We start from the raw sequence: 18,678 nt of genomic DNA, 5'->3' as shown, positions 1-18,678 counted from the left end.
CTTCGCCTCTCCACAGTCGGAATGCGCAGGGCCCACGTATCCCAGGGGCGCATGCAGCTCACAAGCGTCCCTGGGATCACGTGGGCCAGGCCAGCCAATAGGAGAAGGGAATCCCCTTCATACTTTTGACAGATGGACCTGTCAAAAGTATGAATGGAGATCACTCCAATAACACATCAAAACATTAAATAAACTTTTTTTTAAATCATGTTTTTAAAAGGAGTTAAAATGACATTAAATTAAATATTTTAAACAAAAATTAAATTTTTTCAAAAAAATGAAGTTTTTTTACGGGGCTAAAAATAAACTTACCTTTTTTAAAGTATTTTTAAATTATAAATTAGTGAAAAAAAATTATTTTTTAAACTTTTTAAAACTCTTATGCTGATAAATGTGATAAAAGCAGGCCTTACGCCTGCTTTTACCAGACACAAGATTTTTAAGGGTTTTCAGCGGGCAGAGGTTCTGCAGAAAGCGGAACTCTCCTCCCGCAGAGGCCCTTCTCCAGGGCAGGTGGAGGATCTGTCAAGAGAATTCTTGACAGATCGGAAATGCCGGTTTTCAGCGCATGCGCTTCGCATGCCTTAAACCAGCACTTGCGAGGTCCCTACGGGTGTGTACACACCTGTAGGCATCGGAAAATATGGGCCTATATGAATGCAAGTTGCAATAAAACACCAATCAAATCAATTGGGGTTGGGGGGCAATGTAAATTCACCACCATTCCATAAAATATAGGTTCCAGTAATTTGAGATAAAAATCAGTTAATAGTACAGGAAACTTTCGATTTACCGGCACCTAATAACCGGAAATCTCGGTTAACCGGCAAAATTCAGGAGTAGGTTCAGGTAAGTTTTACCTCGTATTCTACTTGCCTTCCTCGATCTGTTGCTGTGCAAGGGTGTGGTTGCAGCTGTTGCTAAGCTACAGAGACTCTTGGAACTTGTGGCCATTGTTCTGAACCTGTTGCTAAGCAACAGGGTTTGTTGCTTTATACGGAGCTCTCAGCTCTCCGTATCTTTTACTATAGCTTTTGGTTATCCGGAATTTTTGATGAACCGGCACCACGTCGGTGCCGGATAAAAAAAAGTTTCCTGTAGAACTGCAAAGGGTAGCCACATTACTCTACAGGACTATTTGTTTTCAGGAGCCTTTAGTAGAGCTCTGCTCAGCTAATTTGCTTATTTCTTGGGACAGAATTCAAATTTTTATTAGCTGTTTCATGAATGCCTGCAGTTTTCCCCACAAGTGATTAGCATTAGATGACCCAAGGCCAAACAATCACCCTCACTGTTGCACTTAAAAAAAAACGGATCCAACAATTCAGTTGTAAGGATTGCATCCCCAGTAAACTTAGGTAGTTACTGTAACATGAATCAGAATAATTCTCACTTATATCAGCTGTCTACAAAATTCCATCAGGTTCTAGAAATTCAGACAATGTCAAAATGGGATGTCTAAGTGTATCTTTAGAAATAAATACACTGTACAACAAATTCGTCCTACAGACAACTGCCAGTGAAAATCAGGCAATGTGCCAGTCAGATAGATCTAATCAAGATAAAAGAAAAGAGAGAAAGAGGGAGAAAGAAAGAAAGAACTTGCATTTATATACTGTAGTGCCTTTCACGACCACTGGACGTTCCAAAGCACTTTACAGCCAATGAAGTACTTTTAACGTGAAGGAATGTAGGAATACATTTGCAATATGTTGAGGTCATTGCATTTTTTTTTAACCATTTTTACATAGAAAATATTTGGAATGTTACATTTAAGGGTTGTATTGAAAGGAACGTGTATTCACAAAAGTTTTTTTAAAAAAAGGCACGGAGATGGAACGGGATTAAATGCTAATAAGCGATGCTTTTAAATTGTTTCCCCAAAGATTGTAAACAATCAGCAGTGGATAAACACCTTACACCCATTGTGCTGGGAGGTCCCTATTACTGGGCACTCAGCAGGGGTTGTCTGGGTTACGCCCTCCCTTATTGGTTAGAACACTGGGAGATTTTTTTTTAAAAAGACAGAGAGCCACGCAGTCAGTCAGGTTTTTAAACAATAATCTGGCTCAGAAAGAGAATGCAGGGGGGTAGCTAAAATTAAAAATTCCTTATGGTTTTGAGAGAGCAAATAATAAAAGATGATTTCCTCTAGTTGGAGAATTCTTAGCAAGGCGGCAGAGACTAAGGATTATAACTAAAAGAACAAATTGGATAGACTTCATGAAAATAACTAGACATTCCATTTCAACTTTCTCCAATTTAAATTCACACAAAAGATCCCATGGAGGGCTAAAGGGAAGATAAATACACACTGTCTGGAATTCCAACATCAGGGCAGCAGTAATCGCTTCTTTCAAATTTTCAGGGTTTAACACCAATTAATACACACATAATTGACAAAATTACAGGCTGACAATGTGGCTCACCGCCTCATTGCCCATTATCCTGTGGCTTGCTGGATCAATGTTTTGGAAGGTCAGAACTATATACGCGTGCGCGCGCACACACACTTTCTGTTTGGGACTCTGCCAGTCATTTCTTTTTAACTTCGTGCAGGACCAGCCTTTCAATTTGAACGCAAGTTATCCTAACTACTTAAAACTATATAAACATAAGCCAACTAAATTACAATAATACAAAGTGACCAGTAAAGTATCTGTGCTAAGAAAGGGCCAAGGAATCTTACTGCACAAGATAACAGCACGAAATGCAAATGATGAAAGAGTGCCCATCAGCAAAGATGGAAAAGGAGAATAATTTGGATGTGATTACTGACAACTTACTAAACAGTTAAGTTCAAACTTTTCCAGAAGAGCAATCATCTACTTGGCACAGTTTGATCACAAGTCAAAACAAATTAGTTCAATCTTACAGGCACCACATTTGGATTACTGTGTACAATGTGTGGCTCGCTTTCTTGGGAAGAACTTAGAGACAAGTAACAAAGATGATTTTGGAACTTGGAGCACTTGAGTAATGATGAAAGTGATACAGAAGCAAACTATCTTACATTGGAGAGAAGATTGAGGGTAGAGATAATACAGTATTTTTAAATGTTGAGAGGCATAGATAATGCAGGTGTAAGCAAGATACCTAACTTGGGTCATGAGCAGAGAACAGAAAAAACACACAAAATCAACATGCCTGGAGCACAATTAGAATTCTCCCCACATCAAAGAGGTTGCATTAGGGCCTAGATGGCTGAGGGCATGGCCGCCAATGGTGGGGTTAAGGAAGTGGGGGATGGACACGATGCCAGAGTTGCAGCAATACACAGTTCTCGGAGAGTTATAGGGCTGCAGGAGGTTAGAGAGAGAGGCAGGGGTGAGGCCACGGAGGGATTGGAATACGAAGAGAATTTTTAAATCAAGGCGTTCAGGAACTGGGAGCCAATGTAGGGCAACGAGCACAGGGGTCAAGGGTAAACGTGACTTGGTGCGAGTTAGGATTTTTGAGTTTTGGATGAGCTCAAGTTTGTGGAGGGTGGAAGATGGAGGCTGGCCCGGATAACATTGGAATAGTTGAGTCTGGGGGTAACAAAAGCACGGAGAAGGGTTTTAGCAGCAGATGGGTTGAAGCAGGAGCAAAGACATAGAAACATTTACCTGCACTGGTTTGCTGGCCAAACAGATTCTTCAACCTCATCCTCAAACCTTGTCATAGCCTCGCTCAACCATACCTCTGCAACCTTCTCAAACCTTATAGTAACATAGAAAAATAGGAGTAGTAGGCTATTCGGCCCTTCGAGCCAGCACCACCATTCAATATGATCATGGCTAATCCTCTATCTCAATACCATATTCCCACTCTCTCCCCATACCCCTTGATGCCTTTTGTGTCTAGAAATCTATCTATCTATCTCCTTCTTAAATATATTCAGTGACTTGGCCTCCACAGCCTTCTGTGGTAGAGAATTCCACAGGTTCACCACCCTGAATGAAGAAATTTCTCCTCATCTCAGTCCTAAATGTCCTACCCCGTATTCTGAGACTGTCTCCTCTTCTTAGGCAGTCCCTCGGAACAGAGGATGACTTGCTTCCACATTAAAAATGAGCTTGCAGGTGACTGATAAGTCCAATGCGGGACCTACAGTCTCTGTCACAGGTGGGGCAGACGGTGGTTGAAGGGGCGGGTGGGTGGGCTGCTTGGGTTGACATGTGCTCCTTGCGCTTGGCTTCCGCTTGCTCCCGGCGAAGAGACTCTAGGTGTTCGGCGCCTTCCCGGATGCTTTTCCTCCACTTTGTGCGGTCTTGGGCCACGGATTCCCAGGTGTCGGTGGGGAGGTTACACTTTTTCAAGGAGGCTTTGAGGGTGTCCTTGAAGCGTTTCCTCTGCCCACCTGGGGCTCTCTTGCTGTGCCGGAGCTCCGAGTAGAGCGCTTGTTTTGGGAGTCTCGTATCGGGCATGCGGACAATGTGACCCGTCCATCGGAGCTGATTGAGCATGGTCAGAGCTTCAATGCTGGGGATGTTGGCCTGAGCAAGAACACGGACGTTGGTGCGCCTATCCTGCCAATGGGTTTGCAGGATCTTGCGGAGGCAGCGTTGGTGGTACCTCTCCAGTGCTTTGAGGTGCCTGCTGTACATTGTCCATGTCTCTGAGGCACACAGCAGGGCAGGTATCACTGCTGCCCTGTAGACCATGAGCTTAGTGCCGGGTTTGAGGTCCTGGTCTTCAAACACTCTTCCTCAGGCGACTGAAGGCTGCACTGGCACACTGAAGGCGGTGTTGGACTTGGTCGTCTGCCCTTGTTGACAGTAGACTCCCGAGGTATGGAAAGTGGTCCACGTTGTCCAAGGCCTTGTCGTGGATTTTGATAATCGGGGGCAGCACTGTGGCGGGGGCAGGTTGGTAGAGGACCTTTGTCTTACGGATGTTTAGTGTAAGGCCTATGCTCTCGTATGCTTCGGTGAAGGTGTTTACGATGGTTTGGAGTTCGACCTCTGAGTGAGCGCAGACGCAAGCGTCGTCTGCATACTTTAATTCGACGACAGAGGATGGGACGACCTTGGATCTGGACTGGAGGCGATGGAGGTTGAACACTTTCCCATTTGTTCTGTAAATTAGCTCCACTCCAGTGGGGAGCTTACTGAGGGTGAAATGGAGCATTGCAGCAAGGAAGATTGAGAAGAGCGTTGGTGCGATGACACAGCCTTGCTTGACCCCGGTTCGTACGTGAATTGGGTCTGTGGTGGAACCGTTGGTCAGGATCACGGCTTGCATGTCGTCGTGAAGCAGGCGGAGGATAGTGACAAACTTTTGAGGGCAGCCGAATTTGAGGAGGACACTCCATAATCCCTCACGGTTGACAGTGTCGAAGGCCTCGGAGACTGTGACCCCTCGTTCTAGACCCCCCAGCCCCTAAACATTCACACCCAACTATCCCCATCACCCACTTCCACGCTCCTCCGTTTTTCTTCTCCTTCTCTCTTTCCTTGAACCTCTTGACTGAAAGTTGGGCTACAATTCATTCCAACTGCCCAGTCAGATCAACCGATTAATGAAAAGGCACAAACCTGACATTTGGCTTACATTATCATATTAAAAAGTTCTACACAAACTGTACAAATTATACCTAGCAATTATAATAAATCTGTTATTGATAATGGCACAAAAAATATAAATGATATACCTTGTCTACCCTCAACAAATAAAATACTGTTTCGGAAACAATCAGCTGGTTCCGCCACTCAATTCATTTTGTAAGTACAGATATTAAAACTAGCATCTTCATCATGGCTCTATGCTTCTTTTATTTGGAATTCTCATCCTTGTTTTCAAATCCCTCCATGGCCTTGCCCCTCCCTATCTCTGTAATCTCCTTCAGCCCCACTGCACCCCCCCCCCTCCTCCGATATATCTGCACTCCTCTAATTCTGCCCTCTTGAGCATCCTTGATTATAATCGCTCAACCATTGGTGACTGTGCCTTCTGTTGTCTAGGCCCTAAGCTCTGGAATTCCCTGCCTAAACCTCTCCGCATCTCTTTCATCCTTTAAGGTGCTCCTTAAAACCTACCTCTTTGACCAAACTTTTGGTTACCTATACTAATTTCTCCTTATGTGGCTCAGTGTCAAATTTTTTTGTCTTATAATACTCCTGTGAAGCGCCTTGGGACGTTTTACTACGTTAAGGGTGCTATATAGATACAAGTTGTTGTTGTAAAAACATCTTCTGGTTCTTAAATCTTGGTTTTGCATAATATATCTTGCTACATACAAAACTTGTACTTCTTTAATGAATTTAATGCAGTAAACCATCCCAAGATGTGCCCTCTATTATCCCAGAATCTCATCAAATGTTGCAATTCAATTCAATTCAATTTTATTTGTCATATATGCAGCAGACATGTGTACTGCACAATGAAATGTTGATTTTTACGAGTCCTCCCTGCAAGAGTTTCTTACGATGCATCTGAATGGTATTTCCATACTTTCAGGGCTCAGTTGGGACCTTTTGGAGCACAAATGTCAATGTTGTGCTGGAGATTCATATTCGCTGCAAATCTGACGGATGGCTGCTTGTTTTCAGCTCAGTTGCCACCCTTCACAGTCATTAACGAAATATTGTTGTCTTTGTTCTTTGCCAGTTTCAAACTCGGACTCCAAACTTAATAGGCAGTGGCCAAGTTTTAAGGATCCCTGACAGCTGTGTTTTCTTTCCCTTAAAATAACATTTTTACATGTCATAACACATAAATTCATCAAGTAGATTAAAACATTCTGCCTGGGCCTGATACTGCTCAAACAACTGGGCAATTGCTTCCCTTCCTCAATTTTCGCCATGTCTTTTGGATTTAAAATTCTATATACATTCACAAGTGATAAATCACAAACTTGTCAATGAATATGGTTTACAAATTCCTTGGAAAAATGAAAACATAATTATAGAAAAAATAAACCATTAATATTCATAGATCACTGCATCTTTGAAAAAAGGACTTAAGCGTCAAAATAAATCTGTACAAGTTTCAATAATTTATTCGCAAATGAAAATTGTCTGTTTAATATTTTGAACCATATGCTGAAATCCAACCTACACCATTGTACTGTTCAAGATGACAATACATAACTTTCCATAATGCATTCTCGATAAGTGAATATCACTATGCCGAGTCTGTGCTCGGCACCAAGTTTTGGTTAGACAAAATAAAATCCCACATTTGAGCCTATAAACGCCACCCTTTCATAGTTTATACACAATTTCCCTTTTGAATATACAATCTTATATTTATTGCCATTAAAATCCACCTGCTATTTTTATCGCTTTGTTAAAGAACTCATAAGAGAAAGTTCTAATATTAAAAGAAGCAATCTCCTCCAAATCACTTAATAGATTGAACATGGCTGATCTTCTGAATGCAGTTAATGCAGAAGATCAGCCATGATCTCATTGAATGGCGGAGCAGGCTCGAAGGACCGAATGGCCTACTCCTGCTCCTATTTCTTATGTTCTTAACAGCAAAGGAACCAGAGCAGACTACTGCAGAAGTCTGCTCGGCACTGCCAGACAGTGCCTTTTCCATTCAGTGCCAGATTCTGCTTTGTGCTGCCGAACCAATTTTTAAATTGAGCTGGCTAATCGCCACTAATTAAGTGATCTGAAAAATCTAAGCAAATAACAACTATTACAATTGCAGTTCATTTTGGATCCTCAAAATGATCCCAATGTAGAAATGGATGCATTTTGCGAGAAATGGCATGGTTCTGACAGTTACAGGAAACTTTGGTTTATCCGGAGGTTAACTGTCCGGAATGCTCGATCCACCGGCAAAAATCAGGAGCCGTTTCGTTAGGTTTTTTTTCTTTTCGTTGCTTTTTTTTTTCAACCAGTCAGGCTCTGCAAGGTCTCGCTGAAGCTGTTGCTAAGCTACAGAGATGCTTGCAAGGTACGGCCAACTGTTTAGAAGCTGTTGCTAAGCAACAGGGTTTGTTGCCAGATACGGAGCTGAATATTTCAACATTAGCGCTGGTTTGTCCGGCAGTTTTGATGGGACGGCAACAGCTCGGTCCCGTCGGTGCCGGATATCACAAAGTTTCCTGTGTTTTGATTTTAGATTATCAAACCAAAGTGTTGCAGAAGTTCACAAATTAGGCCCAGTAAAGTTGGCATCCATCAAATCTCATTCACTTGGACTGATGCTTTTGCATTTGGTTTAAAATGTGCCTATTTTAAGAATGTACCTCACTTTGAACAACAAACATATCTGAGTGTAAATGGGTTTACAAGTGTCTCATTTCTTTTGAGCATGAATCTCACACTTGACAGTTATGTTTCTAAATTTACATTAAAAAAAAAAATCAGCTATCTTGTATAATTCCAAAATTTCCATAGCACTACCTAGAATTGGGCAGAAATTAGATTTTATTTTATACTTAACTTTTTTAACCCAGAATACACACAACACATCAGGCAAGGGAAAACATATTGCAAAAGGCATTAATAGGTTCAGAATATCCAAGATAATTTGATCAGTACATGGAAACATTTTAAAACAGCAACAGCACTATCTTCTAGTATGAATAGCATTGCCATCTGGTGGGTGTGCACAAGTCAGGGCCATTGGAATTTAAAGAAGGGAGCTAAACTCCACATAGGTTTTCTGCTTAAATTGCGTCAAAAAAAAAAAAAAAGTTAGCCACTGCTGATTTGGTTGAATCAGCGAAAAGCTGAGCCATATAGACCAGCAAGGTCCCAGGTTTGATCCCCAAGCGGTGCTATATTAGCTGGTCTCAAGCAGGCCACATGTGGAGGTGCTATCATTAGCCTCAATGCTGTTGAATTAGGAAAGGGAAAATTGCAAATTTGTGGACTTCGGATTAGTCCTATTTAAAACAATCTATTAGTTTGGAAAATCATACTGCCTTTTTAACATTACTGCAGTCGCGTAACTAGGATCTTACCCTTCATGAATAAATTCTTCCAGAGCTGCACACTCTGATACGAGTTGTGTTAAATTGCTCTTCAGCACCACGTAAGACAAAATGGGTAGCAGATCATCGGCACCACTGCAAGAGGTCACAAGTCAGGTCAGAGAGGTCAATCAGAAGAATTTTCACAAATATTAATGTATTTAAGTTAATTCTCTTGCATGTCTTTTAGTGACTCCTTCTCTACAATATTTAAATTGTTATTTACAAGCAACTCAGCTGTGGTCAAAGATAATCACACACACACACACACACACATTTTATATACGAGAAGTGTTAGTAATTTCAATTTGTTAGCAGACTAAGGCACGGGGAGAAGAGCGGAGAGAAATAAATGAAAACAGTTGAGATTTCATCTATAGCAGTTATTCTCCTGTTGCCAAAATCTCCACTCTATTCACTTTATTCTCTGGCTGCAGGAAGGTACTCAGCACTGCAGTACAATTTTTTTGGAGATGCAAGATGAGTTGGACCATTTCTGTCCCAATTATAACATTTGCTAGTGACATTAGTTCTTACAGTTGGCCATGTGTAAAGATTTACCGACAGTTCTGAAACGAATACACCTCTAAAGTTATTGTTGTGCTTCTGGTCATCGAGACTTTTTTTGATCAAAGGCTTGCCAAATCATGAGGCTGGTTTATCCAGTGAGTAACTGAGCCATACACACCAGAAAGGTCTGGTTCAATCCCTGGCTGTTTCCATCAAGGTATTGCCCTTCTAATGCCTGAGCCAACAGTTTGGGGAAGGGGTAGTTGTTAGAGTGATTCTAGCAATCCATTTGCAGATATTCCTCTCATAATGATAGGTTTATCTCAGCTGTCTGTGCCGAGTTAGCTTTCCATAGCCCAAGTACTTGTTGTCTCAGAATGTAATGGAGTAAAACTCGTCTGTGAATATATGGCCACACGATTGACATTTGAGGAAATAAATATGAGGCACCCAGTCTAATATGAAAGTACAAACTTTAGCTTGCACAAGCTTTCAGAATATCAAATACTCTCCACCTCACTGCTTCAAAAGTTGTTTTAAGAGATCGATAATGTCAGGCTGTTATCTTTGTGTTTCTTCAATCAAATATTTGTCAAAACAAGTTATTAGACTCAGTCACACTCTCCAATTTCCACCATATTGTATGTGCTGACTCAGGTGTAAGCAAAGACCGCAGAGAAAGAAAGTAATACAAATGCTGCCAACCTCTGTGCTTGCCTTTATGCTTGGTTAGAGAGAGGATGGACATAGTCCTTAAACAGATGAGATGTTTTCAGAACTTGTTTTTGAGTTGCTATGTTTTTGAATTTAAACATATTTGGCATTGTTGATTCTTAACATTACACAGAAATGGAGAGCATTTCCTTAATGCCTGTGATTTTTTTTGATAGAGTTGTTGAGATAAATCTACCAGTGTTAGAAGATTGTTATAATTGCATTACTAACTGACCACCCACTCCCATTCCCAAAACCGCCACGGTTACAGCCAAGTTCTTACTCGGTGCTACACACAGTTACATCTACTCTTTCGCACAAATACTATTCGCACTGCATTACGGAGTGAAACACTACCTGATGAATGACTATAAACGGGGTAGGATGGCAGAATAACCAGCTAAGTTAATTCATTCAAGTGGAATGTAGAGAGAATTAGCTTAGAAAAATGAGCTGCAAATGGAAAAGACTTTACTTTATCGAAACATAGAAAAACAGGAGCAGGAGTAGGCCATTCGGCCCTTCGAGCCTGCTCCGCTATTCAATATCATGGCTGATCCTCTATCTCAATACCATATTCCCGCTCTCTCCCCATACCCCTTGACGCCTTTTGCGTCTAGAAATCTATCCATCTCCTTCTTAAATATACTCAGTGACTTGGCCTCCACAGCCTTCTGTGGTAGAGAATTCCAACGGTTCACCACCCTCTGGGTGAAGAAAATTTTCCTCATCTCAGTCCTAAATGTCCTACCCCATATCCTGAGACTGTGACCCCTCGTTCTCGACCCCCCAGCAAGGGGAAACATCCTCCCTGCATCCAGTCTGTCTAGCCCTGTCAGAATTTTAAACGTTTCAATGAGATCCCCTCTCATTCTTCTAAACTCTACTGAATACAGGCCTAGTTGACCCAATCTCTCCTCATACAACTGTCCTGCCATCCCAGGAAAAATAGAAACATAGAAGATAGGAGCAGGAGTAGGCCATTCGGCCCCTCGAACCTGCTCCGCCATTCAATGAGATCATGGCTGATCATCCAAATTCAGTACCCGGTCCCGACCTTCTCCCCATATCCCTTGATCCTCAAGAAATAAATCAGTCTGGTGAACCTTCGCTGCACTCACTCTATGGCAAGTATCTAAGTTACTTACAAACATGTGGAGTTTGCACATTCTCCCCGTGTTTGCGTGGGTTTTCTCCGGGTGCTCCGGTTTCCTCCCACAGTCCAAAGATGTGCGGGGTTAGGTTGATTGGCCATGATAAAAATTGACCCTTAGTGTTAGGGGGGATTAAATACGTGGGGTTACGGGGATAGGGTGGGATATGTGTTGGTGTAGGGGTTACAGGGATCGGGTGGGATATGTGTCGGTGCAGGCTCGATGGGCCGAAATGGCCTCTATTTGCACTGTGGGGTTTCTGTGATTCTGTGATCACACAGTGGGGACAAATTAAGACAAAGTCATATCCGAGTAGAGATAGTCTAGGATGAGTGGGATTTAGTAGGGAATAGAACGCAGCCAGCTGAGTTTTGGATAAGTTGGAGCTTGTGCTAGGTAGAGCTTGGAAGGCCAGCAGGCAGTGCAGAACAAGACAAGCAGGTAAGTGATGGATGCATGAGTGAATTTACCAGAAGCAGTGGGGATGAGTTAGAAACTTTTAGGTCTTTTTTTTGTAGAAAACATCAAAATTTAATATCACCATTAAATTTTCATTACCCTTTTTTATTTAAACATCCATTTTTGTTAAATATTAATTATTTCTTTGTAACAACATGCCTACCTAGTAAGATTGTGGATGGAGTTTCACAGGAGGATGGAGAGGAGATTAAGAACATAAGAAATAGGAGGAGTAGACCATTTGGCCTTTCGAGCCTGCTGCGTCATTCAATAAAATCATGGCTGATCTTCTACCTCATCTCCACTTTCCTGCACTATCCCCATATCCCTTGATTCCATTACTGCCCAAAAATCTATCGATCTTTGTCTTGAATATACTCAATGACTGAGCTGACACGGCCCTCTGGGGTAGAGAATTCCAAAGATTCACCACCCTCTGAGTGAAGAAATTTCTCTTCATCTCAGTCCTAAATGGCTGACCCTTTATTGAGACTGTGATCCCTAGTTCTAGACTCCCCAGCCAGGGGAAACATCCTCCCTGCATCTACCCTGTCAAGCTCTAAGAATTTTGTATGTTTCAATGAGATCACCTCTCATTCTTCTAAACTCTAGAGAATATAGGCCTAGTCTACTCAATCTTTCCTCCCAGCAACCAGTCTGGTGAACCTTTGTTGCACTCCCTCCATGGCAAGTATATCCTTCCTTAGGTAAGGAGACCAAAATTGTACACAATAATCCAGGTGTGGTCTCACCAGTGCCCTATATAATTGCAGTAAGACATCTTTACTCTTATACTCAAATCCTCTTGTAATAAAGGCCAACATACCATTTGTTTTCCTAATTGCTTGCTGTACCTGCATGTTAACTTTCAGTGATTCGTGTACAAGGACACCCAGGTCCCTCTGAACACCAACATTTCCCAATCTCTCACCATTTAAAAAATACTCTGCTTTTCTATTTTTCCTACCAAAGTGGATAACTTCACATTTCTCCACATTATACTCCATTTGCCATGTTCTTGGCCACTCACTTAGCGTGTCTATGTCCCCTTGAAGCCTCTTTGTATCATCAGAAAACTTGGATATATTACACTTAGTCCCCTCATCCAAATCATTGATGTAGACTCTGAATAGCTGAGGCCCAAGCACTGATCTTAGCGGTACCCCACTAGTTACAGCCTGCCAACCCGAAAATGACGCGTTTATTCCTACTTTGTTTTCTATCCGTTAACCATTCCTTAATCCATGCTAGTATATTACCCCCAATCCCATGAGCCCTAATTTTGTTTAATAACCTCTTGTGTGGCACCTTATCGAATGCCTTCTGAAAATCCAAATACACCACATCCACTGGTTCCCCTTTACCTATTCTGCTAGTTACAACCTCAAAAAACGCTAACAGATTTGTCAAACATCATTTCCCTTCCATAAATCCATGTTGACTCTGCCCAATCCTATTATTATTTTCTAAGTGCCCTGTTACCATGTCCTTAATAATAGATTCTAGCATTTTCCCTACTACTGATGTCAGGCTAACTGGTCTGTAGTTCCCAGTTTTCTCTCTCCCTCCTTTCTTAAATAGTGGGGTTACATTTGGCTACCTTCCAATCCGCACAAACTATTCTAGAATCGATGGGATTTTGGAAAATGACAACCAATGCATCCATTATCTCTATAGCCGCCTCTTTCAAAACCCTAGGATGAAGGCCATCGGGTCATGGGGATTTATCGGTTTTCAATCTCATTAATTTCTCCAGTACTATTTTTTTTACTAATACTTATTTCTTTCAGTTCCTCATTCTCACTAGAGAATTGGTTCTCCACTATTTCCGGGAAATTTTTTGTGTCTTCTTCCGTGAAGACAGACACAAATGCCGGAATTTTGCCGGCGCTCAGGGGGCGGGTTTGGAGGCGGGACATCCAGCAAAATCGCAAAGATCGACAGCGGGTTGGATATCCACTGTCAAGCCGCCTCCAAACAATCTTCCCAGGTGTCGGGTCCCCGGTTTGCACATGGACCCGACACCTAGCGGCAGGAAGAGGATTATAGGCACTTAACTGCTCGTTAACAGGCAGTTAAGAGGCTTTTTTGCAATTTTGACAGGTCTACTGCGGGCTTCCCGACATCCGGACACCATGCCAGGTAAATGTGGCATGCTGTGGGTGTACTGTAATGTTTCTGCATTGATGACAGCTGCAAAAGTGGGGTGAAGGATCCAATGGTGCACTGATGAGTTTCAGAGGTAAGAAAATGTTGGGAAAATCATTTTTAATGCATTTACACTTTCCTGTAGGTGACAAGTTTTGGATTGTGTGTAGTCCCACCTCATTGGGAGAACCTCTCTCACCAGTGACAGATTGCTTCTGTAATCTCACCTGCAGCTGCCATCTATTCTAGCCTAAGGAGGGGGTCACTGGAGAGCCTGGGTACAAGGGCTCACCTTTGTACAGTGATTGTCAGTGTTTGCAGCACTTCAATGCTGTCAAAACAGTGAAAAATCAGCTGTCAAAAAAAATTGTGCAGATGACGCGTCATCCACTGACGTCATCTGACAACGGCTTCCTCTCAATTGGCCGAGAAGCCCGGAGAGCAGGCCAATTGACGCAAATCGCGTCTGATGTCATTGGGGGCGAGACTGGAACCCGGTTGACAGCTGTCCCGCCCCCAAGCCCCATCGATAGGCAAAATCGCGGCCAAAGCATTTGTTTAATTTCTCTGCCATTTCCTTATTCCTCGTTATAATTTCTCCTGTCTCAGCCTGTAAGGGACCCACATTTACTTTCGCTAACCTTTTCCTTTTTACATACCTATAGAAGCTTTTACAGTCTGTTTTTATGTCTCTTGCTAGATTACGCTCATATTCTATTTTCCCTTTCTTTATCAATTTCTTTGTCCTCCTTTGCTGAATTCGAAAATCCTCAGGCTTACTACTCTTTTTGGCAACATTATAAGCCTCTTCCTTTGATCTAATACTATCTTTAACTTCTCTTGTTAGCCACAGTTGGACCACTTTTCCTGTGGGGTTTTTGTGCCTTAAAGGAATGTATATTTGTTGTAAATTATGTATTAATTCTTTAAATGCTAGCCATTGCTAGTCCAGTCATACCTTTTAATGTACTTTCCCAATCTACCGTAGCCAACTCGCCCCTCATACCTACGTAGTTTGCTTTGTTTAGATTTAAGATCCGAGTTTCGATGTTAAAATCACTTTCAAACTCAATATAAAATTCTATCATATTATGGTTAGTCTTCCCTAAAGGCCCCTTTACTACAAGGATTTTAATTAACCCTTTCTCATTGCACAATACTAGATCTAAAATAGCCTGTTCCCTAGTTGGTTCCTCAACATAATGATCTAGAAAACTAAATTGCACACATTCCATGAATTCGTCCTCCACACTATTACTGCAAATTTGGTTTGCCCAGTCTATATGTAGATTAAAGTTCCCCATGATCACTGTATTACCCTTGTAACATGCGCCTCTAATTTCTTGATTTATACTCCGCCCTACATTACAACTACTGTTTGGGGGCCTAAAACAACTCCCACTAATGTTTTCTGCCCCTTGCTGTTGCTTAGCTCCATCCAAACTGATTCTACTTCTTGATTTTCAGAGCTAAGATCCTTTCTCTCTACTGTCTTTATCCCATCCTTTATTATCAGGGCTACCCCTCCTCCTTTTCCATTTTGCCTATCTCTTCTAAAAGTTAAGTATCCTGGAATATTTAGTTCCCAACCTTGGCCACTTTGCAACCACGTCTCCGCTATGGCTATTAGATCAAACCTGTTAATTTCTATCTGCGCTATTAATTCATCTATTTTGTTGCAAATGCTTCGCGCATTCAGATATAGTGCCTCAGACTTCTTTCTATTTTTCTCTAATGTCACCGTAGTCACTGATGCCCTATTACCTTTGTTATTCTCTCTGTCCCTTCTTGACCCACTCTGCTTATTTTTACCCAAAATTCTACTCTGGTCTAGAGCCTTGATATTTCACTCACTGCTTTTAAAGTTACACTTTCCTGAATTCTCCGCCCCCCCCCCCACCCCGCCCCGCCTTCACTAGTTTAAAGTCCTGTCTACTGTCCTAGTTATTTGGTTCACCAGGACACTGGTCCCAGCCCGGTTTAAGTGGAGCCCGTCCCAACGGAACAGCTCCCTCTTTCCCCAGTACTGGTGCCAGTGCCCCATGAACTGAAACCCTTCCTCCCACTCCACTCTTTGAGCCACGCATTTAAACCTCTAATCTGTTTGTCCCTATGCCAATTTGCACGTGGCTCAGGTAACAATCCAGAGATTATTACCTTTAAGGTTCTGCTTTTTAATTTGGATCTCAGAATCATACCTTTCAGCATGTGATGGAATACTCTCCACTTGCCTGGATGAGTGCAGCTGCAACAACACTCGAAGTTTGACACCATCCAGGACAAAGCAGCCTGTTTGATTGACACCCCATCCACCACCTTAAACATTCACTCCCTCCACCACCAGCGTACCGTGGCTGCAGTGTGTACCATCTACAAGATGCACTGCAGCAACTCGCCAAGGCTTCTTCGGCGGCACCTCCCAAACCCTCGACCTCTTCCACCTAGAAGGACAAGGGCAGCAGGCGCATGGGAACACCACCACCTCCAAGTTCCCCTCCAAGTCACACACCATCTGGACTTAGAAGTATATCGCCGATCCTTCATCGTCGCTGGGTCAAAATCCTGGAACTCCCTCCCTAACAACACTGTGGGAGTACCTTCACCACACGGACTGCAGCGGCTGAAGAAGATGGCTTATCACCACCTTCTCAAGGGCAACTGGGGATGGGCAATAAATGCTGGCCTTGCCAGTGACGCCCACAAAGCATGAACGAATATATAAACAAAAAGTAGGCCACAATGGCAACATGATGATCTCTAATGAAACTACATTAAGATTGAGTAAAGATTGCACATAAAATTCATCAGGATACCACAGTTTAAAAACATGCTAAATCTCTTCCATTTTAGACCATATACTTCTATATTTAAAAGCTGGCCGGAAGCTTTCAAGGGTACATTTTCTGCATTCCACAAGCACATCTACCACTGAAGATACAAATTCTTGAATTAATAGGCTGCTCCTTTCAAAAGTCAAACTGTCACTTCGATACTTAAGTGCTTTGTTAAATCTGACTGTCCATCAGATATGCAGGTGCAATCTTTGAGAAATATAGACATTCAAATGTAACCAGAGATTCAAGATTTCCTCAGCCAGTATTGGTTATCAGAATAAATATGGTTTCCTTAATCCTAACCTTTCGCAGAACTCTCCAGAATATAGGGAGCAGAGAGAAATCTTACATAAATAGTATTTTCCAATAAGATACCAATATGGAGGGCAATATGTAGAAGATAACTTGGATTTTTACAAATTTCTTCAAAATGATACTTGCTGTCTCAACATACATTGACTGATGCCGAGAAAAAAAAATGCTGTTTAATGAACCAGACCTACCCCTGCCTTTAGATTTTCACAGATATACTCGAGAATTTATGGAAACCTGATTGAGGACTGCTTAAGGTTAGATAGGATTCCCTTGCTGCAGGAGACCCATGCTAAGTAATCCAATAGCCACCAACTACAATTATTGTAGCAGCCAAGTATTTAGACATACAAGCACAGACGCTTGACTAGCAAACATTGAAAAACAATGACAACAATAGCTATGCGTGACAGAGAGTGAAGTTTTATGTTTCTATTTTAAGTTGTGGTTAGCTAGCTACTCACGCACACTCCCATTCTCATTGTATCGTGCAAGTAGAGGTTTGTTTGTAGCCTGAAGCAAGACCAATTCAAGTTTTATACAGTGAGAAATCAATTTATATACCTTACTTAATAATTACTCAAAACATCTCTGGCTACACAGTGTAGGAGTGCATAAGCTCTGCGCAAGAACAGGAGAACTGTTCCAAATACAGTAATTCGCTCAAAATTCCCAGTTTCAGCAAGTTTTCCTGCTAGCTATTTGTAGATTGCTCTCCATGCCAAGCGAAGAATGTACATGACACTGTGCTACAATTAGTCTTAGAGCTAATTACTTACGATCACTCAACAGTAGTCCCGGAAAAATGTGCAAAGATGTTGGGCGAGGACAAGATCAGGGCTAACTGTGATGCTTTGCATGATCAGGTTGCCTGCTGGCACTGACTATCGAGATGCATGACGAATAATTGCAGTGCCAATAATGGGCGAGGTACAAGAGGGTACTTGCACTTTGAAAACTGTATTCCAGCATGATTCAATGCTGGGGGGAGAGGAGGAGAAAACACAGCACGCAAAAATTAATTAGAAGTTTAAATTTGATCTCATCAGTCTGCACTGCATTTGTACCCAGGTCTATGAGGTGGAAAATAACAATGGGGGAATTTTAACCTCAAAAAAAGGGTGGGTCGGGTGGGAGGTTAAAGAGTTAAAAATCGGGTTGGCACTTTAAACATTATAATGAGGTTGCGTGCCTCATGGTGATCCACCATTTTAACTTTAAATCTGGGCGGGCGGGGAACCCACCAGCTAATGGGCGGGCGGGGAACCCACCAGCTAATGGGCGGGCGGGGAACCCACCAGCTAATGGGCGGGCGGGGAACCCACCAGCTAATGGGCGGGCGGGGAACCCACCAGCTAATGGGCGGGCGGGGAACCCACCAGCTAATGGGCGGGCGGGGAACCCACCAGCTAATGGGCGGGCGGGGAACCCACCAGCTAATGGGCGGGCGGGGAACCCACCAGCTAATGGGCGGGCGGGGAACCCACCAGCTAATGGGCGGGCGGGGAACCCACCAGCTAATGGGCGGGCGGGGAACCCACCAGCTAATGGGCGGGCGGGGAACCCACCAGCTAATGGGCGGGCGGGGAACCCACCAGCTAATGGGCGGGGAACCCACCAGCTAATGGGCGGG

The 18,678-nt window shown here is 42.6% G+C and overlaps 1 protein-coding gene across 3 annotated transcripts in view; it reads right to left on the bottom strand.

The window, feature by feature from the left end:
• The window catches only part of vps9d1 (VPS9 domain containing 1), a 95,794-nt gene that overhangs the window by 20,455 nt on the left and 56,661 nt on the right, over positions 1–18,678 (bottom strand). Inside the window, exons 14-15 of one of the 3 annotated variants that reach the window (XM_085991732.1) lie at positions 8,906–9,010; positions 3,326–3,701 (exon numbers count right to left, since the gene is read on the bottom strand). The exons of 1 other annotated variant lie outside the window; for it this stretch is intronic. In XM_085991732.1, coding sequence (XP_085847858.1) covers positions 3,605–3,701; positions 8,906–9,010 — 202 coding nt within the window. In that variant the 3' untranslated portion in view covers positions 3,326–3,604. Of the gene's footprint in view, positions 1–3,325; positions 3,702–8,905; positions 9,011–18,678 lie in introns of those variants that run through there. One more of the 3 variants, XM_085991733.1, reaches the window with a different exon arrangement.

This window comes from Somniosus microcephalus, chromosome 6, assembly GCF_052327205.1.
Source record: "Somniosus microcephalus isolate GS21.2 chromosome 6, FLI_Smic_1.0, whole genome shotgun sequence".
Lineage (NCBI taxonomy): Eukaryota > Metazoa > Chordata > Chondrichthyes > Squaliformes > Somniosidae > Somniosus > Somniosus microcephalus.
Note: the sequence above shows the minus strand (reverse complement) of the source record. Positions and strands in the feature narration are given on the sequence as shown.